The 25,650-nt window shown below is 34.5% G+C and overlaps 1 protein-coding gene across 3 annotated transcripts in view; it reads left to right on the top strand.

Annotated features, from left to right (window-relative positions):
* NBAS (NBAS subunit of NRZ tethering complex) overlaps positions 1 to 25,650 on the top strand; it is a 186,031-nt gene that overhangs the window by 50,704 nt on the left and 109,677 nt on the right. For all 3 annotated transcript variants that reach the window (XR_010388180.1, XM_064508451.1, XM_026097158.2), the window contains exons 27-35: positions 403 to 465; positions 999 to 1,121; positions 2,602 to 2,704; positions 4,913 to 5,136; positions 6,185 to 6,297; positions 10,294 to 10,407; positions 18,318 to 18,431; positions 20,341 to 20,498; positions 22,651 to 22,749. Coding sequence is in view for 2 of the 3 variants with exons in the window: in XM_064508451.1 (XP_064364521.1) it covers positions 403 to 465; positions 999 to 1,121; positions 2,602 to 2,704; positions 4,913 to 5,136; positions 6,185 to 6,297; positions 10,294 to 10,407; positions 18,318 to 18,431; positions 20,341 to 20,498; positions 22,651 to 22,749 (1,111 nt within the window). In the remaining variant the exon portion in view is untranslated. The remainder of the gene's footprint in view (positions 1 to 402; positions 466 to 998; positions 1,122 to 2,601; positions 2,705 to 4,912; positions 5,137 to 6,184; positions 6,298 to 10,293; positions 10,408 to 18,317; positions 18,432 to 20,340; positions 20,499 to 22,650; positions 22,750 to 25,650) is intronic.

Consider the following 25,650-nt stretch of genomic DNA (forward strand, 5'->3'; position numbering starts at 1 on the left):
GCGTCTTATGCTGATAAAGAGCAATATGGCCATGTGAGAGAGGTTTTTATGTAGAAGGCCTGTACAAAGGAAGAATAATTCTGGAGAAAATGAAAGCATAAACAAAAGGAGGTGATGTAATCCAGTCTCCCAGTATCCTTTACATGTAGAAAAGAGAGATCCTGAGAAAAGTCTTTAGGGCAGGAGAAGAGTCTGCTCTTAGGGAGGGTTAGTCTCCATTTTAGCTATTCTTCCAGCAAGAAGCTGACAGATTTTTTCAAGTAAAAACATGTATTGTTTGATCTTATAAAGGAATGTTTCAAGCCTACCAGTACTTATTTTCATACCCATCACATGTATTATATCGACAAAGTGCAGAAAGTACGATTCTATTTATTTATTTCTTGTAAAATATCTTTGCAGGCCTGAAACAGATATAACTAATGCTCTTCATGATGAAGTAGATGAACTGGAGCAAATTCTTAGGTATTTAATTTTACTAAAATTGTACGTTTACTGGACATATGCAAGAATGTTGACAAGAAAAAAGCAAGAATGTTTGTCTTGTTTCGTGCTGTTGGCATGGTGATCTTCAAGTGTTCATGTTCAGAACTTACCAATTTTGAATGATTTTTAGCTATTTGAATATTATAAAACTACACAGATATTTCCCTTGGAATATGATCTTTGGTGGGGTGTGAGCTGGGGACGGGCACTCCTAAAATATCTGGGGGACTTTTTTCATCTCGGTAGACTATAATGCTTTGAACAGCCTGAAGCCAAAAGCTGTGAATATATTTCATCGATTTATTGATGTTATTTACTTATGTTAACCCCCACAGTATTTTTAAATTTTTGATTAAATAATGTTACTTTGACTAATCCTTTCTGTTATGGACTTTACATAGAGACACTTTTTTGTGTTTAGAGTGCATTGTCTGTTACAGCTTCAGGGCTACTGCAGCAGAGGTAGTTGTACAACTATGCAGAATTCAAAAATTTTGACTGTTCACTTACAGTGTATCGGAGCTTTTGGAGAAACATGGACTTCAGAAACCTGTTTCATTCGTGAAAGCCACAAAGGGCAACCCAGAGGAGGCACGGAAGCTGATGATTAGGCTGACAAGGCACACAGGTCGCAAGTTAGTATTCAAAAGGGGATTGGAGATAAGAGGGGGGAAAGGAGAGTCAGGTAACGGTGCTTACCTCCACAGAGTGTACCTCTCTATTTTGTTACAATAGAAAACTGTTGTGTTCAGGCTGAACACAGTGTCCAGAAAACACATCTGTTAAACTGAAGATTAATACTATTAGTGTTTTGACTGCATTCTCCATATATCAAAGATATTGCCCTGCTTCAAACTGTTTGCAATATCCTCTGTGCTTTGTTCAATTCAACAAGCCTAGAAGGCATGTTGGCTATGAAGTATTGTATGATGAATAATAATTAACAAATAGTAAGTATGTCCTTTAAGATTTATTTATTTTTATAGGAAGTGTAGAATTTGTAAAATAACACTTTTGCATGTTTTCTTAGAAGTAGTCATAGTAGAGTGATTTAAAGATTCTACTTACTGATTTTACCCCTTCTATTACTGATACAATTTTTCATTTTCCTTTATTATAATGGTTCCTTTTAATTGTACTTCTAACTGCAGATGAGTTATTACGCAGCTTCTGAAATGGGCAGATTAAAAAAAAAAAAAGAATCATGGGAAAAAGCAGCCCTTACTGTGTTCTTTTTAGTTAAAGTGAATGCAGACAATGTTTCATTAGTGGTGATAGGGTAGTGCCTACCTGGTATATGCTGAAAGCTTTTTAAGACTTCTAAAGATCTGTTTTTGGAAAGACAATGTCAATGCCTCTGTAGGAATTTTTTTTGTTTGTTTGTTTGTAGAGATCCTTTGCTTTGCAAAAATGAAAGCTAATACCACAGCTGTTAGCTGGACTAGTATACGTATTTAAAACAGCAATTTTTCCCTCTGTAATGCTCAATCAAAACAATGTCTAAGTAAACATTCATAGCCTTTTATTTGTATAAGTTTTGATAATGGCACATGAAGTTCAATAGGACGCTTTGTGGGTTACGATATTGTGGTTCCAGGTCAAGGATCTGAATCCTGCTGTTTCAAGAACGAAATAAATTTGATGCTTTATTCTCCTGTGATTATAGGCAATTCATTAGTCTTTTAAGATTGCCTACAGTAAACAGCACTCTAATAATTCTCAGTGACTGTCACAACTTTGTTTTTATCCAGTTATTGGATCACTATGAAGATAATACTTCCAACTTTCTGATGTAATCAAAACCTTCCATCAAACCTTGAACTAATGGAAGATTTTGATGAAATGTGCTTAAATCCCTATCTTGTTTCACAGAAAACACAATAAACAAAAAATTCAAGTTCTGCATTGTTGTCAAACAAAATTTTATCCTACAGGCACTGTTATGATGTTAAAATGGAAGCATTCTGTCTTTAAATTACTTTTGGTAAAAGTCCAATTAAAGATTCAGATAGTTTTCAAGAAAACTGATTTTCTTGGATGATGAAACTGTAGTGTTATCAACCTTTCTTTAAAATTGTTGAAGAAGAGAATATTTAATTTAAAAAATGTTCATAGGCAACCATCAGTGAGTGAGACACACTGGAAAGAATTGCTCCAGGATATGTTAGACATGCAGCAGAAAGTATATACATGTTTACATGCAGATACTTGCTATGAGGTGAGTTTTATGTGTTCTCTATTGATTTATGTCCCAAGTAAGTTACAAATTCTCATTTCATATTATTGTTCACAAATGGAAATACGTTTTCATGTGTTATATAACTTTTTGATTGTCCATTTGGCTCATTTATGGTGTTTTCAGTCAAAGCAGAAAATTCCTGTGTTAATTCATCAAAAGCCCCTGTAGTATTCTGTGTATCTTTTACTGGATTTAAGCTTTTTCGAAAGTGACTCAACTTCTGGATGCTTCAGAATTTGCTTCTATTAACAAATATCTTTATTGTTAAACATTCTAAACAAGCGGAAAATAAAACAATCTTTTAGATCAATGTTATCTTGAACTAAGCATTTTTTAAACATGAAGTTCTAGTTTGATAATCACCCAAGATACGTAAAGGATTATGGGCTTTTTACTGTTTGCAGTTTAAATGAAATAATGCAAAATGAGAAATCTAATTTAATTTGAAGAAGGGGTGTGTGAAGGGAAGCTACCTGTACATAAACCCCAAACCAATGTCATTAATATTTGCAAAAAACAGTTATAAGACTAATGTGGAATTTGCTATAGTATGTACTGTTTATTTACATTTTTGTTTCAGTATACTGTAGTTTATTACAAAAACTGTGCTGTGTCCCCTATAATCTGTATTTAAATCTTGACATCCTTTAAAAGCTTAATAATGTAAGGTTTCTTTATTACAGCTTACAGATTTAATTTGTTATGGCTGCCAGTTTGATTAGCTCTTGGGAGAAGTTTTGCAAAGAAATTAGAAAAAAAAATCTTGAAGAGAAAAAGCAATTGGGATTCAAGCTATAAATAAAAAAATCACTCTTTCTTTGCAGTTGTACAATTTGAAGTTGCACAAAGAAAACTGCAGTATGTTTAATGTTCCTGGTTTTGTGACATGCTAAGTCTCAGTATACTTGAAATTTTGTTTAAGCTAATGTGCATCTTTTTAATTAAAGTGCTAGAGCATCCTGAAATTGAAACTTGTATGTTATGCTTTGCTGTGATCTTAATATAAGGTTTTTATTAATGTTAAATGAATCTTTAACCTCTGGACCTCTTCCAAAAAAAAAAAAAAAAAAAAAAAAAAAGAACACAACGAATGGTTTTGGGAAAATTATCTAGGTATCAAATCTAGGAGATGTGCTTTGAAATATAATGTTATCATATACTACTATGTTTTGATAACTTCAAAACTGAGAAATGGATGGGGCAGTAAGGATTCAATATCACATGTGAGGCTTGTATCAGGATCTTTATTTAGCATGCTGTTGCGTGTATTTTACTTGCACGCAAAATGAATCCTGTCCTCTTGAAGGAGGACTTCATATATAAAAATATATATGAATGTGTGTGTGTGTGTGTATATATATGTAATATATATTGCATATTATGAAGTTGAAGTTGGTCCAAATTGTGTTTTTTAAGAAACACTGAACTGTGGTCCTTTGGTGCTCTAAAGCAAAGCATGAGATATTTTGGAAATGTTCTTCATAGCTAAAAAATATTATGAAATTAAAAACCTTTGAGAAAGGTCACATTCTTGCACCTGCTACATTTTTTCTGAAATGATTAAATCCATATGTTGCTTAGTTAAGACTGAACTCATCCCTGCTTCTGTAAAACGTATGAATCATATATTTTTGAAAGGAATTCAGACAATTTTGAGTTTCTTCAAGTAAGTAAAGCTTTTGACCTAAAATTTAATTAAGAGTTAAGTGTTTCATGGCAGGTGCAGCAGTATATTAATATGCATTCTTTGAAGACAGTCCTGATAAAAACTTAAAAGCTTATTATATATGCTCATTCCTAAATACTTTGAGTTTCTTCAAGAATAGAGAGTTTGTGCTTTTATTATGATGTTTTTAAGATCTTAATCCTGAAATGTTTTCTAAGATGCTTGCATGCATTTTGATACTTCAGAATGCAAGTATAAATGATGTCTGATCTCTAGCTTCTATTGTAACAATGAAATTCTTTTTTTTTTCCTGCATGAAGTAGAAATAACTTGCCACTAGTTAATTTTAGCTTTACTTAAAAAATGTAGAAATATTCTCCCTAAGTTATTTTCTACTTAGACTGAATACATTCTTATGACTTCAAAGATTCTTTTATTCAAAGGGAATGGTTCCACAGAATGCAAACATGCTTTCTTGAAGTTCTTGCTGCAGATTATTCAATTACTGTTCTTTCTTTTAGATATTCACGGAAAGTCTTTTATGCTCAAGCAGTATAGATAATATCCACTTGGCTGGACAAATGATGCATTGCAGTATTTGGTCAGTGGATCCACTAACTGCATCCAAAGGGAAGCCTCAGTATAGAGTCAGCTATGAGAAAAGTATTGAACTAGTTTTGGCTGCTGGCAGAGAATATTTCAATTCCTCAACCAGTTTGACTGATAGCTGCATGGATTTGGCCAGGTATATTATTGATTACCATATACATAAATATATATTGCTTTTTTAATTGAAATTTGAATTTTGCTTTTGCTGTAAAAGGTGGTGAATCTTACATGGACTTGTTTCTCTTTTTGTAAAATAACGTGGTAAATAGAGACAATATCCTTGACCACTGCTGTCCCTCATTGCTGGAATGATCTGTTGCAGATTCAGATTAAAGAAAAGTGCAAGTCTTTCTCTGGGCATAAGAATTTCTTACGTGTATGCTGTTTGAACCTTTTCCATGTTCTGGTGTTGAACTGTAATTGTGGCCCCTGGTTGCTAATACAAATAGAAAATAGCATATTGATTATTCTTTCATTTCTTTTCTTACATTGGTCTTCAGATTCCCTTATTTCATTTGAGGCCATCTTCCTTTGTTACATTAAGAAATAAGCCAAATCATTCTTCATAAGGAGATTCAGGCACAGAGCAGCTTTTTATAAAGAGTTTTGCAATGCATAGAGGGTTTTATGTAGAGGTTGCAGCATGGGTGATCATTCTTGTGTAAGTTTATTTTGTGTTGTATCAGTTTTTTATTTTCATTGGTTGACTGTAGTTGATGAAATTGGAACTTCTGGCAAAGGATGTTGTATTTTCACTCAACTTTTTACAGAATTTTGCTTTTAGCCTTTAGTATATGGCAACATCAGAAACTAGTAATGGTAAGGACAAATGTTTCTGGAAGTAATTATATGTTTAAATACAGAAGTCTGAAATGTCTGTCTTTCATTAAATCTGCTGCAACTCTAATTTCAGAGGAGTTAGACAGCATTCTTACTACAACCCGATGAAAAAGTTTATTGGTATCCAAGAAAACAATTTGGTTAAAATGCTTAACCAGCTAACAGGCTTATACTGTAAAACACCTTTAATTTATGCCGCAGTATCAGTGAAGTATTTTGACAGTTGGTAAGTGCAGTAAAGTACTGTTTTTAACTCATAAAGGAAGGAGTTGATTTTTTTTCTATAAATCTATTTATTTATTTATTTATTTATTTTAACTGAAATTTATTTCTTTCCTGCTTAGGTGCTGTCTACAACTTATTGTTGACTGTCCCAGTGCTATTCAGGAGGAGCTAGATCTCATTCGTGCTCTTGGTTACCTTGAAGAATTTGGTGTCAAAATATTACCATTACAAGGTACTTCATATTGTTATTCTTTACATGATTACTTGAATCACATGCATAAATATGCGTGGCAAAATTTATTATTAAAAACTATAGATATATGATTCAGTCCAACCAAGTACAAAGCTTTGTTCCATAATACAGTCAACAGCATGTTGCACAAGAAAACTAAGGGTCCATCTCCTCCATCCTCCACTTCCCCCTCCAAGCACCTGACAGGCACAGACCTTACGATGATTTCGGTATCCTAAGATGTTTTTCAGGTTATGTAAGATAGGAAGGATGTCTGCAAATAGAATCTGTTCTTGGACTTATTTTTAGTAGTACTTTTTAACAGATAAAAAACTGAGTATCTGAAGCTCCTGATGTCTTCATTACAAACAATTTGAGCTCACCTTTAATTTATGAAATAGTCCACACTTATTCACATGCATATGAGCTTTAAAATAGTGCATGGGAGAGAGTTATTTTATGTGTAAGTAGTTTTAATGTCTCCATTGGGAGGTTTCATTTCTATATCTATTCCTATGAAACAAAATGACAGTAGAAGCACACATTTACAATATATATCTTACGGAGATTAACTGAAAACTGTTTTGTAACTCAGATTCCAGCAGTATGTAAAGTTGTTGGGAAAAGATTTGAAGGAAAGGATGGTTATAGGCATGCAGATAAAAGGGATAAGGGAATAAAATGCAATATGATTTATTAATAACAAGTTGTGCCAGACTAAAAGGTTTTCTTTTTTTTCATTTTTCTTTTTCTTTAAATGAGAAAACCAATTTTCTAGGTGAAAGAAATACAACAGACCTTCTCTATGTAGTTTTCAGTAAAGTAAATGTACATTATTTTTATGTGGGCAACTATGTGAAACTGCATGAACATTTGGTACTGTTGAAAGCACTCCAAGAGAGCTCCCTGAAAAGAGCATTGAAACAGAAGGGAAGGGAGAAGCATCGGGCTAGAAGGTGGTCACTTAGTCTTGAGAGCTGAGGACCAGACTTTGTAGTACTAAGCATTAATGGCATTGGAATACATACTAAGTGAGTGCTGATGAAATTTGCTGATGACAGGATTTAACTTTTGGCTCTGTACAGAGAACTATTGTGGTTTTTTTTGTTGTTTTTAAGGAAAGCATTTGGAGGTGTCTGGAAAATGAAGTGGGTGTTCTTGGATTCTGTTGTTACTGTACTTTGTTCTGTTTTTGTTCTCTTCTTTCACAAGAGTTCCTTTGAAGTGAGCTGCTGCTTCATGCTACACATACAGGAAGCCTTCAGTTTCTGGATCGAGAATAAGTGTAATTTCTATATCTTGCAGTACTGTGCAGTTGACTCCTAGAGAAAATCATTTTAGTCAGTTTGTTCAGCCTGCAAAAAAGACTTGTAATTTCTGTGCACGTTTTCTTCATCTGTCTCGCTGTGCACACAAAGGTATCTTAAAAGAGGAGTGAGGGGAAAAAAAGTGGGAACTTAATGCAGCATTAACAGTATCTGTAATAAGACTGATCTAGATAATTATAATAATCGTGTCTGTAACTTCATTAATGATCCTTCTGTGTCCTTTCTTCAGCATCTCTCACATAAATCAATAAAATATTAAAACTATAATTTTAATGAAAGTATTTAAATGATCAGCTAATTTGATAGAATGTCATTAAAATAACATTAAGGATCACTTACTCCCATAGCAAGAATTAGCAGTAGACTTTTATTTACACTATTTTATTTTTCTATAGAGTTTTTTTGTTTATTTTCCCAAACAATCTCTACTTTTAGCAAATTCAGAAGTTAAGATTGGGAAGTACTATGATATATTTTAATAACATTGATTTCCTATATAAATTTTCAGTCTGTTTGTACTGAAACTTATGTTAGACTGGAAGACTTCTCAAATTTTACTGCTTTTTCCCGCTTGTGTCATGTCCATCTCATAGTTTGCACATCTTCTCTTTGAGTCCTTCTTTTCTCTTTCTTTTTGTGTTTTTCACCACCAAATGACAGAAAAATAGTAAGCAAAAATGTCAAGGTCTGTATTTTCCAAAGAGCCAGGAAAAGAACAGAGATTTTTCTTTTAATTTGTAAATTGTTTTTAATATATATGCACTTTTTGGAAGTTTGAGTACTGGAATGTATTAGTGTTTGGGTGCTTTCAAAGCTCTGTATTTTGGCTAGTATTTTTAGCCTTTTTACCTTTCAAAGCACTGTAAGATCCTGCTGTAATAAAAATAGTCTAAGCACGTTTATAAATCTGAACCTTTGACAGGTGAATACAGCTCCAAAGTTCTTAAATACATAAAATATTAAAAGTTTTTAATTTTAATATGCTTCTGTAATGTATACAAATTGAGCTGTTGTATTCAGTATAAACAGTAGTTTTACCAAGATTATAAAAGTCTCTATTGCTCTTTAATTTAACATTGAGAATTTGCTTAAATAAACAGTATGAGACCACATTCAAATCGGTAATACTGGTGAAACATTAAGGATTTTATCATAAATTAGGTACACTGACATTTGTTGCTGGTACCTACTTGATGCTGACTTCAGTAGGTGTGAGTGCCTCCAAAATCTGTTTCATTCATGCTCCAAAATCTGTTGTTTTTTAGAACTTTATTTTATTTAATTTGCATAATGTGTATTAAGGGAAGTAGTGTTCAAAGTTCATAGATTACCAGCTCCTGGAGTTTCCAAGAACATTGTTGATAACCCAGCTAGAGACTGGTAGACCTCTACTGACTGTTCACTGTAGACTACTCGTTAACATAAAGTAAAAAAAAAAAAAAAAAAAAAAAGTCCATCTTTAATATTAATGAAACTGTGTTTGACCCATGGTACTATTTCAGCTTACTTTTAGTTATGTTTAGATACTTTGGCAAATCTCAGTTGTACAGTCAGTGAATGAAAACATTTGCTGCTGTACGCAAATGTATGTACGTGATAGAATATTAAAAATAGAACTAAGCCTATAACCTTTCTTGCTCCTCCATTTGTTACCTGCCCTAGTCTAATTTGATTTCCAAAATTTGTTAATTGGAGTGTTTCTTTGCTTTCCCCTTTGCACATTCTCTTTTCTTATTATTAATTGTAGGCCTAATATCTTCTGGTTTAGACACGGTATACTAGTATGGAGTGCCATCTGTTCGCTCCCTCCCTTCCCTCTCCCCCTTCTCCCAAGCAGAAATTAATATCTTACTGAGTGTTAAGTGGAAGATTTACAAGGCATTGCTCTGTGTTCTGAGAACTTCTCTGATAAGAAAATGCTAACTAGCTTTTTAAACCAGCAACCTGAATTTGCACATTAACCAGCTATCTTGTTTAAGAACCAAAACAAGTTTATGATATTCAGTGATACAATTAAGATAATTGTTTAACTCTCAATAAACTTTTTGTTTGTTTGTTTAGCTCAGCACTGGTTCTTCTCAGGATACGGTGAACAATCTGTGCAGGCTGTCCCTCCACTTGCTTGTGAAACTTTTATGTAAATTAAAACAATTTGAAGATTTTGGCTATAACTTTTTCTTTTAAACTGTGTGATGTATCCTTCCACTCTAAAATAATATGTAAAGTGAAATATTTTCAACGTTATGAACCAAAGTTTGAAGTGAATAAAAACTCAGTAATGTCTGTTTTAGCAGTCTTTCTGAGCATCTTGCAAAAATTATGTTTTTCTTAAAAGTCCTCTGAAGGTGTATAAACAGAATTGTTTAAAAACATTTAATCTGAAAACCCAAAACAAAAATAATTTTTTATTTAAAACAGTATCCCCCTTCTTCCTCTCTTCCCAACCTGACTTGCTAGTGAGTGGGGCTGGATATATTGTTATTTAACATTCTGTTCATAGATACAGTTGAGGATGTGTGTGCAAGTAATTGTGAGCTTTTGTATTTTTTTAGATGATGTTTGCATTCTTATACTCACAGGCACTGTTTCTACGTGTACAATGTTTAAAAAGAAATATGTCTAGAAGGTTCCTGTATACAGGCTCTAACACCTACTCTTCTTTCAACAGTGCGTTTGTGTTCAGATCGACTTAGCCTCATCAAGGACTGTCTTACTCAGTCGTCAACAAACTACAAGCAGTCTGCGAAGCTCCTGGGACTTGCAAATTTATTGAGGATTGCAGGTGAACTGTTATAAAATACTGGATTGCAATACAGCATGTATTTGTGGTATACTCTAGGACATTTGAGTTGATCATTAGGATGTCTGTTCAAGGACGTCACTAAAAAGTGCTCTGGAAGAGCAGTCGTCAGGGAGGAATGAAATATTTTACAGGAATGAAATATTTTACCTGTAAAACAGCTGATCTTGAAGTCAGCTTTCTAACCTTCTTTACTACATAAATTAAGAACAGCCTTGTCTAATTTGTGTTTTGAACAAAAGCTCATTTCGGAGTTGAGTTATGGATGAGAATATTTTATGTCTTACAGTCAATTGGTAGTACTGAAATTGCAGTAAATCTTTTGTCCCTGTCAAAGAAGGTAGTTTGATTTAATAGCAGTTCTGTTTAGATTAGACTAAAAAAGTCAAATGTGATGCATACATTTCAGTTGTTAGACAGACTTTTGTCTGTGCTTGGTGCATCTCCTTTGTGTGCTAAAAATAATGTGTTGGAGAGCTTTAATATTCATTTGAGGAGCTGAACATCTTGAAGGATTGAATCCTTAGTAAAATAGCTGTTTTGTACTGAATTGCTACTTTTGTAGAGAAAGTAAGAGAAATGAACTCAACTTTGTCCTCAGAGTTACTGAGCTGAACTCAGTCTTCGGTATTGCTTCTAGCTTGTTCAAGTGTTAGCAGCTCTTTTGAGTGGTAGAGAATAAAGCTGAGTATATAAATGTTGATAGTTTTGCTTTTAGTAAGGATGGAAGAGGAGAGCAAAGAGGGGCCTCACCAGAATTTATCATTCTTTGGAGGGCTGGTTGGGGAGACGGTTTGACGCTATTTTGCTTCCTTTCTTCGGAAAAATGTTTTCCTGTTCCCCCATTTATGCTATATTCTTGTTCCAGTAGTGCTTTTTTAATCTTTAGAACACCAGTGGGCTTTTGAGAGGGGAAGAGAGGAGGAAGGGAAGACTCTTAGATGCGTTGTGACCAGTGTATGTTTTAGATTGCTTGCCTAAAGTTTCCTTTAGACCTTTTGATTTTTGAAAAATACCCCATCTATATCACTGCAAATATAATACTGCAAATTTTTATCACCTTGCCAAATAGCAATTCATATTTCATGAAGTGCGGTATATAAAATCAATTCATTCCTGTATTGTCATTGACATGTTTGGCTAATTCTCTTTTGTAAGCTTTTAAATCTTTTAATATTATCTCTTATGCTTTTAAGAAGCTGTAAAGGGGCAATTATTGCATGGTAGTTTATACAGAGGGAGGGAACTATTCAGTGAGGTTGGTTGTGATTATGAACAGAGACGCAGAAATAAGTTTGATCTCCTGAGATGACTGGGTCCTAAAGAAAGTAATCACAGCAAATAGCATTGTGGCGCTCTAGCAAACATTATGCTCCTGTTATGTAGCACTGCTACCTGAAAGGTGATAGAGGGGAGGGCATGGTACCGTGCTAGGTGATTGGAGCCAATCTGCATAGTCATGTTAATTTTGCATGCAATCTCCTGTTCTGTATAAAGAACCTAGCATGAGAGAGTCATAACTCATTACTTAAAGTCTTAGAAGTAAGGAGTTATCTTCATATTGGTTCAAAAGTGAAGACTAATATACAACAGCTTCCCCCTCACCTCCCCCCAAATCAGGTCAAAATTTATTACTTTTTCTTAATATGCCAGGCTTTTTAGGCTAATGCTGCTGCTTTCTCTTTTATGAATCTGCATGATATGGGTGGAGAAAGAAAATCAAAATCCAAAGTGCTCCTATGAAACTTAAAGGCATAAAGTTGTGGTCCCCCCCCCCCCGGTATTGTTATCCTAGTGCTTTAGTCGTGCATCAGAGCCTACAGTGCCCTGGCACGTACCTCTGAACATGGCACAAACTGCTGACTCCTATATGCAGAGACTGAAAGGTGAGAGGCAACATGAATCAGGTAGAGAATTTTAGTGAGTCCATGTAGAAAGTTCGTTGATATGGTAATAGACTGTCTGTGTGCTAGCTTTATCATCATCGTAAAACTTACTTAGACATTATTGAGAAGGAAAGCTTTTAAGAGAGATTCAAAGCCAAATGATGGAATAGCCCTCTCTTTTTTTTGTTGGGCTGTCGCTTTTTAAGGTGGTGAATGATTTTCAAACTAATTACATGAAAAATTACATATTTATTCTAAGAGTATTGGGCGCTCTGACTTTAGAAGGTTAACCTTAGGAATAATGATGGTAGTTGTTCCTCTGGTAAGTATGAAATTTTTGTAGAAAAAGTGTATCTCAGTGGGCAAAACACTGCTTTGACACTTGCCATTATTTCTTGTCTCTTATGCTAAATAAATGTATTGCTCTGTCAGTTTATGTGTTTTTTTTTCCTCTGTTACAGAATAAGATTTCTTTAAGAAAAGGAAAAATAGCAGGAAAACATTTGTGCTTGACATTCTATCCCATTGACTAGTGTCCAGAAGAGGGTCAAAACCCCTTAATAAGCGTACAAAGGAAATGACTGGCGTCATTATTTAAAAGCTCATGTCAGTAAATGCAATATTTTTAATAGTAAAAAAAAAAATCTGTATGGTTTCACTCTACAGTCCTCAGTTACTGCTGTAGGTACTTTAATTGAGTGGTTGAACAGGTAACCTTACACTAGATTTAAAGTTATATATGATTTACATAGAATAATAGTCCATTTAAAAACAGGCTATTAAGTGGAATGCTGACGTAGCCTTAATGATAGTCTGTAAATGAAAATTCTCATCTATAAATGAAGGTTGTCTTTAAATTTAATAGTTGATATTAAAAAAAATCAGATTTTAAAGCAAGGTATTTATAAAGGGTATTTCTGTATCTGTCAGCTCATAATTTTAGTTTTATCGAGTCGCAATTTAATATGGTGAGGAGTTATTTTAGGACTCAGTAACCATAAAGAGGATAACAAAAATTAATATTATCCCACAATTTATATTTTATTGCCAAAAGGGCAGTTCATACATTTGGACTAAGATTTGTAGATGGGTATATTTTATTTTAAGCTGAATATTAAAAATAAAAACTTACTTGCCATTTTAAAATAACTAGCCTTTGTTAAGTGTTTTATAACTATTGGGAAAGGATAACTTGATTTTTAACAGCTTATGATAAAAGAGAACGGTGTTAGGGAGGTATATTGGGATATTGAGAGGTGTTTATTGGGATGAGTCTTGATGTTGAAAAAGAATCTGAACGTTTTTATGGACTTGCTTGATCACGAGTTGCGTAAAGATATGCTGCTGGAAGAAAGTTGTCTTTTGTCCCTAATTGCTTTTCAGTGCTTACACAATTACTCTGATTTATGAGCCATCTTCACTGTGAAAGAAGTTCTAGTTGTTGTCCTGTGTATAGTACTTATCTGTATTGGTTATGCATTCTCAAATTTGCAGTTGCTTCTGTTCTCAATCCACCATGTATGTCTACCAGTGCTTTATCTATTGACTGGAGGATCAGCCTTCCCCCCCTCACACACTTGGTTGCTGATTTTGAAAGAACTGTTTTGGGACACATCAATGTATATCTCTAACTATATAAATTCTATATAATAGAATTATAACAGATTTATGGTGTATTCTCTTAATAGAGCTTGTATTTTTAGAGAGTAGCATTGGAAGCAAGTAATGGAATTTATATTCATACTCTTTGAAGGTAAAACATTATTTAGGTAATGATATATGATCTGGGCTCTTAACCGATGTATGGTATTTGATTAATGACAGTAAACTCTACTTAAGCCTCATTATCACTGTCTCTCTAAGACAGACCTACAAGTTTTATCTCAGTTTCACATATAAGCAATGGGAGTGAGAGAGAATGTGTTAGCATGACAGTCAGCAAATCTGTAGCTGAGTAGGGAACTGGCGGTGTTCCAAGTCTCACGATCCTTACTTAATCCACACTCAGCCAAGAAAGGGTGCAAAAATTTATTTTAAGTAATTACTTGCTTAGAAAATAGAGTGAAAAAGGAATAAAAAAATCAGTCTTGTGTATTGGAAATTAAGAGCATCTTCTCTATTGTTACTGTGTTCAAAAAGGTACGGTGAACATCGCTCTTTATTGTGACAATTTTGGGGTCAGGCATTCTAGAAATATTTTCTATTCATTTTTTTCTTCTCTTTCAACATCCTTATGGTAATTTAGTTAATTTTAATATCCATAAGCTAATTCTTACAAGTTTAACCTGTGCTGAGATTTCTAAGTACAAGATTTCTGAAATTTTGAAACTCATCTGCCTCAGCGCTGACTTTCTTGCTTGATGTATATAGAAATAATGAGACAGATGGTTTGAGGTCTTGTGGATGTAGTTAACATGGAAGTCCTGGTCTCTACATACAGCTTTGATTCTGTTTGACTCTCAAGTTTTTATGACTTGTTTTCACTCCGGGTACTCTTCTCTCTTCTGTTTTGCCCACTCACAAATTAAGCATGCGTTTCACCTAAAATGACTTTTTCCTTTTAATGACCTAAATTGAATTCAAAGTTTTTTAGAGCATTCGACTTATCCTTTTTTCTTTTTTCTCTCAAGTAAAAAGATTTCCTATCATTTCTGAGACTCCAGATCATTCCTAATTCCATATCTGCTTCTGTCAACTTTGTTTTTGACATTTAGCCTTCAGATAGGAGAATATGGGGGGGAGGGAGAGGAAACCTGGAGCCTCTCTTAAATCTTGCTGAGTAAAGTAACCCTTGGAAGAGAGATGCACGTCTCATGATGAAAGGAAGCAGTAGTCCTAAGGAGCTGAACACACTCACTTGCACACTTGCACACTCACGGTTTCACAAATAGTGCAAGGGAAACAAACTAACACATCCTTTCTGGTTTCTGAACTTGATTTGTTTGAATCTGAATGTCAGACAGTAATGTTAAAGATAGTTAAGGAACGCTAATATAGATTTATGTGATAAAATAGAGTTATTTAAATAGGTTTTTTTTTCTTACTGAATCTTTTTTGTTTTAAAGCTTGGATGTCTGTCAAAATGGCAGGGGAGCAATTTAGAATTAAAAAGCTATTTCACTTTTGTAAGACTTTATTATTAAAAATCTCTTTGAAGGAGAAGCCATGAAGCTGCAGCAGTGAGTTTTTTCATGTTTGAATGTAGGAATAAGAACGTGCTGCTCATCTGCCATAGGTGGTATTTTAAGTGACTGCCCTATTGAGGCGGTGAAAGCCACATGAAGAAAGGCTCTGGCTGTGTGTTGCAGCAGGTTCGCTAGTCATGTTGGAGCTGACAGTCATTCTACGGTATAAAAGTTGCCATCAAGATAATGGCAGTTTAAATGAGAGAATGGAGATAAGGTGAAAAGTATAGCCGTAGAATGGAAGGCGAAGGAGCCTTATATTTTATGCTTGCACTTTTATAAAGCATGCAAAGGTGTATCCTACTGCATGAAACTTAATTAGCCAGAAAAGATGGAGAGGAGAGGGGAGTGGGAACGGATAGACTAGTCAACATATGACTGCTCAAGCACAATTAAGAAAAAAAAGGGCAGTTCCTTGCTCCAAGTGTTTCTCCTCTCTTCCATCCAACCCCAGTGTTTTTAAATAATAATAAATATCAGTGATTATTTTGTCTAGTTGAAATGTGAATAAAAACAATTTGGTTAGTTTTTTTGCCTTTTATTTGTCTACCACTTAGGCAAATCTCTCCACAAGTATTAATACTGTCAGTGTGGAGTGGGCATCAGATGGTGAGTGAGAACTACGAATGTCTTGCTTATGGAATGCCAGTTCAAATTGAGCTTTTGCAGATAGAAACACCTTTTTGGCATCTCTAATTGCTGTTATCTGGATAAGAAGTTCCCAGATTCCAGCAGGCAAAACAACACAAGTGTGTTTTGCAACGTAAGATCCTTGGATGTCACTAATTCACAAGACCCTTGGGCTGTTAGCACGGGCGGTGGTAGTAGCAGGGAGAGAGGCCAAAAATAGAATAATGGGAAGCCAAGCTGTTCCTCCCAGCTGAGTTAGTCTTGACATGCTAGAACTAGGGAAATCTTGGTTGAAACCTGTAATTAGGGGAGTAACTTCATCTCCATGAGTGTCATTCTAGCACAACTGCTACATCATATCTTTTAAAAAAGCTTGAGAAAGAAATTCACTTTACCCATGTTAATGGATCTGTAAAGAAGAATTTAAAAATAACAGCTATATAATTTAAGAACATAAAGTTTTAAAATAGCTTTTGGAAGTGGATCTGTCTAACCTTCTTGAAATAGTTACATTTCAGAAGTTGTAGTAATATGGTTTCATAAACCAGTGCCTTTTTCAGATGACTGCATCAGCAATGACTCTTAAAAATATATTTTTAATAATAGGGTGGGAAGGACATGATCAGGAAGCTTGCACTGAAAAATTCCTTATTTTTTATATTAGTTTCTTGCTCTCTTTCACCCCTAAATTAAAACGGATAGCATAGAATTATTTTTCCTGTGTATGTTTAATCACCTTTTCAAATAGTACATGGGCATAAGCACTCTTTTGAGCATGAGGCTGGACCAGCTAGCATCTAGAGGCCAGTGTAAATGATTCTTTGATTCTATTGTGTTCATTCTAATTTGGAAAAATGTAAGAAATAAGTTTCTGGCAAAGGCTTTGAAAAGGAAGGGGATTGTCCATAATAAATATTCATAATCCCCTTACTTGCTGGAGGAATATAAGATGTGGGGAAACATTACCAGGGTGCTTGCATAGGCTTTTACCCCAAAGACAATTTGCACGACTGTAGTAAAGAACGTATTGTACATATATTTCAAAGTCTTCATTTGTTTTTGTTTATAAAATCCTATAAATTCTTCAGTAGGCAGGTGTGGGGTTGGTGGGTTTTTTGTTTGTTTGCTTGTTTTGTTCCCTACACTGTATGATCTGTTCTTGCCTAGTGATACACAGTTCAACACATTGTGGTTCCTGAAGACTTGATTTAAAAATGTTGCACCTTAGGCTTCATGAAAGGTTACTAGAGAGCAGGTTAATTCAGAAGCAGCAATGCAGGTGTTAAGAGACTTTTGTCTTTTAAGATTATTTTAAGCATGTTCACAGTAAAATGATTAAATAGAAAAAAACTGTGGTGGTGGGTGAAAAAATTTAGAACTCCTGCAGAGCCAGAAGCTGTGCTGAGTCAGCTGGCATTAGGAAACACTCAAAGATTTTTTTATCTGTAGATACTGATCTCTTAAAATGCAGGTCAGGACACTTTTCACAGAGATTCTTGATGAAATTTTAATCAGAAGAGTTTTATCATATCTGAAGGGTGTTTTTTGTTTTTTTTTTGTTGTTTTTTTTGTTTTGGGGTGTTTGGGGGTTTTTGGTGGGTTTTTTATTTTGATAGTTGGGAGAAGAGGCACTGTGCAGAAGATCTAGTGATCAAGATGCATGCATGATGTGAAACGCTCTCAGTTCTACTCTCCAAATTTAGCAAAGTAGGGATTTTAATAGCTGTCTTCCACTTCTTGTGAATCACTTGGCTCCATGAAGTAGATGTTTAAATTGAGGGCTTTGTATACTGTAACAAAACATAAATTTCCAAATTCTTTTTCTTTTTACAGTTCACAGAAGATGTGATTATTTTTGTCAATATTTGGATTTATATGTCCCTTAAGTTTAATACCAGTTTTGATCTATTTCCATCTTGGCCATTACATGAATGACTGTGTTTAGTTTCTTTTCAAACTCTTTTTTAACTTAGACATAATATACTGTGTAGATTCTTTAGCTAGCTATGAAGCCAATGGTTTTAAAATAGGTAACTGTTGTTATTGTTTCCTTCAGGAAAAAGTAGGTAATTATATTTCCACAAGGTGGGTCTCTTCATGCTGTGCCATACAGTTTTATGAAATACAGTAGTGAACTTAAATTGAATATTACTTCCAAGTACCTAATAAAAATGTTCAATTTTTCTTGCAGGAGATGACCAAATGGAAAGAAAAGGTCAAGTTTTAATCCTTTTAGTAGAACAAGCTCTCAGTTTCCAGGACTACAAAGCAGCTAGTATGCATTGCCAAGAGCTCATGGCCACAGGTGAAGTAAATAAATGGTGTGATGGTGGTGGAAATTTGTGTCCACTGAGATGCTGGTGGTTGTAAAATATGAAATTGTCCAATCTAAAGTAACAATCAAAAGTCAGCACATGAACTGCGAAAGACAAATGGTATGAAATATGACAGCTCCTGTGTAAGTCACAAAATAAAAAATGTTTAAGCCTTGGTGACTTCTGGAGGAATGTTCTCTTTTTTTTAGTCTGTTTAGTTCCCCGAGAACTCTCAACAGAAGTTGCATACTGCAGTTCAGATAATCCTTAGTTTTTCATGGCAGAAGCTCGTAAATCTGCCCCATCAGGGATTTCATTTTTAACTGTCTGCTCAGTGCCTTTTTTTTTCCTTTTTTTGTAAATTACTCAATAAGGGGGAAGAAGGAAATGGAGAAAAATGTTTTAATTTGTCTCACTGTTTAAATCCTTAGTGTGCTACGTTCTAGTATCACTTTTTTGTTAACGAACTTTCAGGTGAAATACTGTTGAGATTAAACATCTCTGTTGGTCCACACGTATTCATTATCATTTATACACTGTCATATTTCTTCTCTATAAAATTTGTGGAAATATAAATTAAATAGGTTTAATAACCTTCTTAAACTGTGTTCCAACCTGCAGAAGTTGAATCACATCTGTATTTTTTTTCTGTAGGATTGCTGTTCCACTTGTTTATCTCTGGAAATGTAAAAAATTATAAGAAATGTATCTCTGTTCGCCAGCTGGATAACAGTCTTGTATTAGTTTGGTTTTTCATCTTACTACTGCAGCATAAAATATTCTTTTAAGTGCTGACTTTTGTTTCTTACTACATGTGCACGTTAAAAGAAACAATTCAGGTATTTTTAAGCTGAACCTATACTGACTTTTGGAGAGACTTGTGCATGGTACATTTGGGCATATCTGAACTTCTTGGCTTTCTGATAAAAGGTTATGTGATGGATAGGAGCTGAGAGGGGAGGCTTGCAGATTCCTGTAACCTTTTCCTACTGTGGGAAGAATGGATCCTAGCAGTTTGTGATACTTCTGTTGCAAGACAAATGCATGCAAGTGTTTTTGCTGCATGTAATATGCAAATACACAGAGCAAATGTATACAGCAAACACTGTGTGCGGTACAGTAGTTACCATAACTGTTAGACTTCTAGCCTTAGGGAGCTTTTCTGTATGCCTCTGGGAACAACAGTTTCTCATGCACTTCTTTTCTGTTCCTCTTCTCAACCAGGCAAAAATATGTGATGACAGCTAATAGGAATGTGTTGATCTTTTACATCTTTAGCTGTCCATCAAAGGCCTTTAAAATATTTGTGAGACAGATATATGTATATAGAGATTTTATATATATTTGTGAGTGTGTGTGTGTGTGTGTGTGTGTGTGTGTGTGTGTGTGTGTGTGTATGTAAAAAAAACACAAACTGTGTATTTAAGGATATGAGTGGAAGTAACTGGCATATATTTATGTCAATATGCAAAAGAAGATTGGAGTTGTTCCTCTGGGTTTCTTCTCAGTCTTGAGGCAGGCAGACCTCAGATGAATTCAACTTCTTTGAAAATACGAAGTGATACTTTTTACAATCATTACAGTGATGTATTTAAGAGTAAACTCTGAAGAAGTATGTTCCTATTTTCATATTGCAATAAGATACCCATAATGTGTATGTGGTGTGCTTATGGATGTCTGCTGGACTGATATCTACACTATGATAATGAATCTTCTAGATACTAAGTCAATGTGAAGTTGAGTTATGTTTGTTTTATGGAGTGTGCCTTTCTCAAGGAGAGTTAAGTGTTGGCAGGAATAGCCCATGTCCTATTTTATCTTATCCAATAAGAACTATGAAGCATCCTGCATCCTGCAAAGCTTCCCAACCTCAGAAGCAAGTTTTGTGTTCCCTTATAGGTTATTCTAAAAGCTGGGAGGTATGCAGTCAACTCGGTCAATCAGAAGGCTACCATGACTTGGGTATGCGTCAGGAACTCATGGCTTTTGCTCTGACGCACTGCCCCCCAAGTGCCATAGAGACGTTGCTGGGAGTGAGCAGTTCATTGCAAACCCAGGTAGGTGTTTCTAAAACTTTTCATGCAAGTTCAGTGCTTACCAAGGTAATACAGGGGACTTCATTTTTAAGTTTGTGCCTTTAAGTCCCTCCTCCGCCCAAACATGGTTACATCTGTTCTACTGTATTTTTCTACTTTCACTGTTGAATTGCAACAGATAAGGTCTCTTATAACTGTTTTTCCATGAAATGAAGTTGCATTTTAGATCTTAATACTTCTAGTATCTTCACTGAATATCTGATTAACATTTAATTGGCAAATACAGTTAATTCAGCACTTTTTTCTGATATGCTTTTCAAATTCTGTCAGGTTTTTATACCTTGTAATGCAGCTTCCATTAAATGTCCACATACATGTCCATTAAATGTTTACTCTTATGTTTTTATGATCTCTACCAAATATATGATGAATTTTCTTCCTTACTGATTTCAACCATGTAATAGTTTTAATGAAAATAATGAAGACTTGGATATAAATTTGCTTATTAAATTTGCAATGACTGATTTCTTAGCAGGATTAGGTTTGTAGGCATCCGATTAGTCACATATGTGTGTGAGAACACATCGCTGTGCAATTTAATGATATGTCTTGGCACGGTGACAGAAAACCTTTTGAAAGGTTTTAGTTGAAACTGCGCTGCAGTAATATAGGTTGTCAAAAGGTTAAATTTTCTTTCAATTTAACTCTGGTTTGGCCTATATGCTATTATTTTCAAAGAATTCATGTTAATTAGCTTCTGTTTTATGTCTCTGGAAGAGTAGAGGGGAGAGGGGAGCAATAGATATACATATACATTCTAATTAAGGTAACTGCAAATGCATGTCCATTTTCTTTACAAAATTGCTTGTACAACAGTGTGTATGAGAAAAATGGGAAACACGATATGAAAGCCGTCTGTGTAGCTAAATGGCTTCAATAATAGAGTGATATCAGAATGAAATACTGCAAAGGACTTGAAATAAAGTCTAGCTCCTGCAAGCTACTTACTTACTTTGTTGTCATGAAAGACACTCGAATTGGAGAGGAATAGGTACCACACAAGCTTAAATACAAGTGGAATCTTTGCAGGATTGAGAGCTGTTTAGTATGGAAATAAAAAAAGAAAAAAACCTTTTTTTTTCCGCTTTAAGTCCTTCTACTTGGAATTAGAATTTGAAGTCAAATAAACTTTTGGCTCTTTATAAACCCACATTTGTTAGACTTTCTGTCAATTCCGTGTCTATATTGCTGACTCGTTCCTTCCAGTCTTCCTTTTCTGTTAGTCGGTATGCAGTGCAGCTGCTCGGGCACCCTTTATTATTGTCTCACGTCCCACTTCTTCGAAGGAAACAATTTCCTTGTCTTCACAAAGCTTGAGAGTGAGATTTTCACTCAGGTTTCTCTTTTAGTGCAATATCGTTAGCAGCAAATGTGCACTGTGGTGATTAATTTGGTGCTGTCCAGTTGCCCCAGCAAGCCAAACTCAAGTTATGATTTCCATTAAAGCACACTTACTCAGTTCCTTATTCCTTGTATCATGCAGTTCTGATTGTCATACCATATCTAAATTCAGCATTTACTTTCTCTATAAGCTATGCAAAAGTTTTTCAGCTCTGTTCATTGGTGGCCCTGTTTGAACATGTTCTGTTCAAACTCTCTCTTGAGAGGTAGATAGATGCAAAAAACCTTTAATATCACCTGGTCAGCATGAACTTCTGATAAAATACAGTTAGTATTGTTTCTATGGGACAGAAATTCTGCTTATTAAACTATTATCTTGTTCTGTTACACTTGCTTCTATAAAGTTGTCCATCACCTCAGTGGCAGTTATAAGAACTTGTATTTTTTGTGGACATTCGTTAGCCTGTGTAGTGCAACAGGGTGCCCTCAATTCAAACAAAACGAGAACAAATCTTACCTTGTATGAAAAAGACTGCACAAAATCACGTAGAAGGAAAAGTCATTTTGCCTAGAGACTATGATAGTAAGAGGATGTGAAATATATGTATGTATGTGTTGGTGTCTATTCCCTTCCTCCCCCACAGCCCCCCTTGTCTTTCTACCATGGAAGCTTTAGCATCTCAAGTTATTGGCTTTGTAGTTACAACAGAGGTATAATTCTTACATTTCACTTATTTGGCTGATGGAGATTATATTTATTCTGTCTTTATAGATTCTTTATCAGGCTGTGAATTATCAGTTACTTCCTTCAGAAGGAGGTGAGAATGTAAATATCTCAGGAACTTCATCGCTGATCAGTAAGGATACTGAGGTAAGCTTTAAAAATATACTGATGATTTTATCTTGTATTGTGATGAAGAACTGAATTTGAGGCTTAGAAACATTTGCCTGTTTACCAGACAAAGTGAAAACAATCTAAGAACACAAATTGGTAGATGTTTTTAAAGTGCAAGTTTTTGCTTGTATACTTATATTTACATATAGTCTGTTCTGGTCTTGGCTGGTTCTTTCTAGGCAATCTCAGTACCATAGAAAAAATATAAACCCAGAGACAGGCGAAGAGGAAAGTGCAACAAAACCTAGTATACTAAGATATGTTAATGTTGGTTTGATCTTTTTTTTTGATCTGTCCCTATTACAAGGCAAAAAAAAAAAAGGGCTACGTGTTTAATTCAACGCTCTTTTGAATTAATCTTTTTCCCTTTTTTTCTATGCAATGAGAAGTTTGGCTTTTTGCATTTTTTAAGTTTTAGATACTGCCTGTGAAAATATTTTTGTTAGCCCACATGTGTAAGAAGGAACATCTACTCTAACTGCTTTGTGGCAGATACAGGCAGAGGAGCAAGAGAAAGCCTCCTATTATTCTTTACTCTTTTCATGATTATAATGTTAACAAAACAGGGAAGTACTTTTCTCTTTAAAGGAGATGTAATTGCCTGTTTTTGAAAGGAAATAAAGGACTTTTCCAGCCTCTTCAGAGATTAAAATATTGTAAGTTTGTTTAAAAAACTTTTGGAGGAAAAAAAAAATCATGTAAATTAAACTCCTTTATTTTCTCCTCTATATTTTCTGTTTAATTGAGTATTTCTGTAGGTGTTAAACATATCTTAAAAGAAAACCAACCAAACAAAAAAAGAACTAAAGCAAGAAGGGAAAGAGTAGAGAAAGAAAGAAGAAAGGTGCTGCATATTGTATAGTCTGTCTTTTTGAGACAAATATGTCTGAGTTGCAGTCCTACTTAATGTCATTTACCTTCTGGGAATTTTTCCCAATGATAACTGAAGATGCCAGTTAAGTTTTGCCTTTGATATATTTAATAGGTAGCTAAAGAAATGTCTCATTCATGTTATTGGAATGGGATCATAAAACTTTTCAATATAAACAAAATGGAGAGGAAAATAAAATAACACTGAAAATAATATTCAGGAGTGAGCTAAACATTTAACTTACGTACTCACTAGAATCATTTATATGAAGAAGAGATCTGTTCATGGGCATGTATGCTTTTTCGGGGGAGTCTGGAAATTGTAAATAAATTTCTCCGATAGATTATTAAATGAAGATTAATTAAATTTTGGAGTTTTTTGATAATGTGGGTGCTGATGAGTATGGTTACAATATTCTAATATATATAACAAATCTGTCACGTATCATTTTTCATATGCTGTAGTCCTCTTGAGTATATGTATGTTGTGAGAGAAAAATATGCATGCATATAAATTAATTCAGAAACATGAGCTAAGCATTAGTACTCATTAGACTTGAATAAACTCACTGATTTCCAATTCAGTTTGGATATCTGAAGCAATTTTAATTATGCTGGGGAATTTGCATGCAGAAAATTATCCACTTTTACTTCCTCCTTTTCTTTTTTTCTTTTTTGTTTTTTTTTTCCCTCAGTTGTAGCTGGTTCTGTGGGATTAGAAGTAGGCAGGCAGTTGACCTGGCAAGTTTATATGTTGTTTCATTGAGTGTTTTTGTTTGTTTGTTTATGTGTCTAATACAGCTTTCTTGCCAGATCGTATCTCATGATGCAACACTGAAGTTCTGTATATTCATTAATTCTAACTTTTTGTCCTCTTACAGTTAATTTAAACTGGGATTTATAGCTTCTCTTATTTCTTGCAGTGTTTTGCAGTGACGCAGGAGGAAACGTATGGAAGACTATTTAGCCACTGTATAATTCCACCTTTGTTATAAACATCTGAAATGTTAGAAAAGCAATATATTCGATAGCTACTTCTCTGACTAGATTGATTTCCATGGCTGCAATCCTAAAAGTTGCACTTAATACCTGATGCTTGACCTTTCTCTTGTACAGAATTTTATTTTTTTCAAGTAAAAAATAAAATAAGATTTTTTTGCCCTTTCTTCTTACTACTTTTTTTAACTTGTAGCATCCTTTTCTCAAGGCCTTGACAGATACTTTTCTTCCTCACTTTTTCATACCCTCTCAAATTCGTGCTCTGAATATAATATTCCTTATTTTGACATGACTAAGGCTTTTCTATTGTACATATCTTTTGTGCTTCCCTTTCTCTGTTGCATTAAAAATATCTATTTGTAACTATATCAATATTTCAAAGCTTTTGTGACCCTTTCCTAACTCTTCCTAACTTTATCTAATATTGAACGGTTCAGTTCCCCCTATCTGTTTTTCCGTAGTACCAGGCCACATCAACAACTGGTCTTACTTTTCAGACATTCTTCTCTTGATGATGAGGAAGAACTCTCTATGAATGTCTGAAGTCGTTTTGTTGCTGATTTAAATATCTCCTCAAACTTTTTTTTCCCATAAAACTTTCAGAAGTCTTGATAGCAGCTGGCTACTTGTGTTCACAGATTGCATATATGAATGTGCCTGCTACCATTGTTGTCTGTACTGACTTCAGTATAATATTTCTGAGTTTTTGGTGTTTTCTATTCTGTAGGAAGTTCCAGTTTGCTGTGATAAAAATACATATAATTACTCTGTAGGAACTAATGCATTTTCACGAGGATGCACTTCGTTACCTAACTGCCCAGCTTGTCACTGTTCATTGAACTCAAGGAATCCATTGGAGAAATTATCCTTTGGAAGTTACAGTGATTCCAACATAACGGACTATTTTACTTATTAAACTTCCTCCTTCCCCACCCTTTGTTCTCTTAATAGTATGCTATAGTTGCCTGAGCAACTACTCTTGTGCTGCTCAAACAAAATAGCTCAGTG

This window comes from Dromaius novaehollandiae, chromosome 3, assembly GCF_036370855.1.
Source record: "Dromaius novaehollandiae isolate bDroNov1 chromosome 3, bDroNov1.hap1, whole genome shotgun sequence".
NCBI lineage: Eukaryota > Metazoa > Chordata > Aves > Casuariiformes > Dromaiidae > Dromaius > Dromaius novaehollandiae.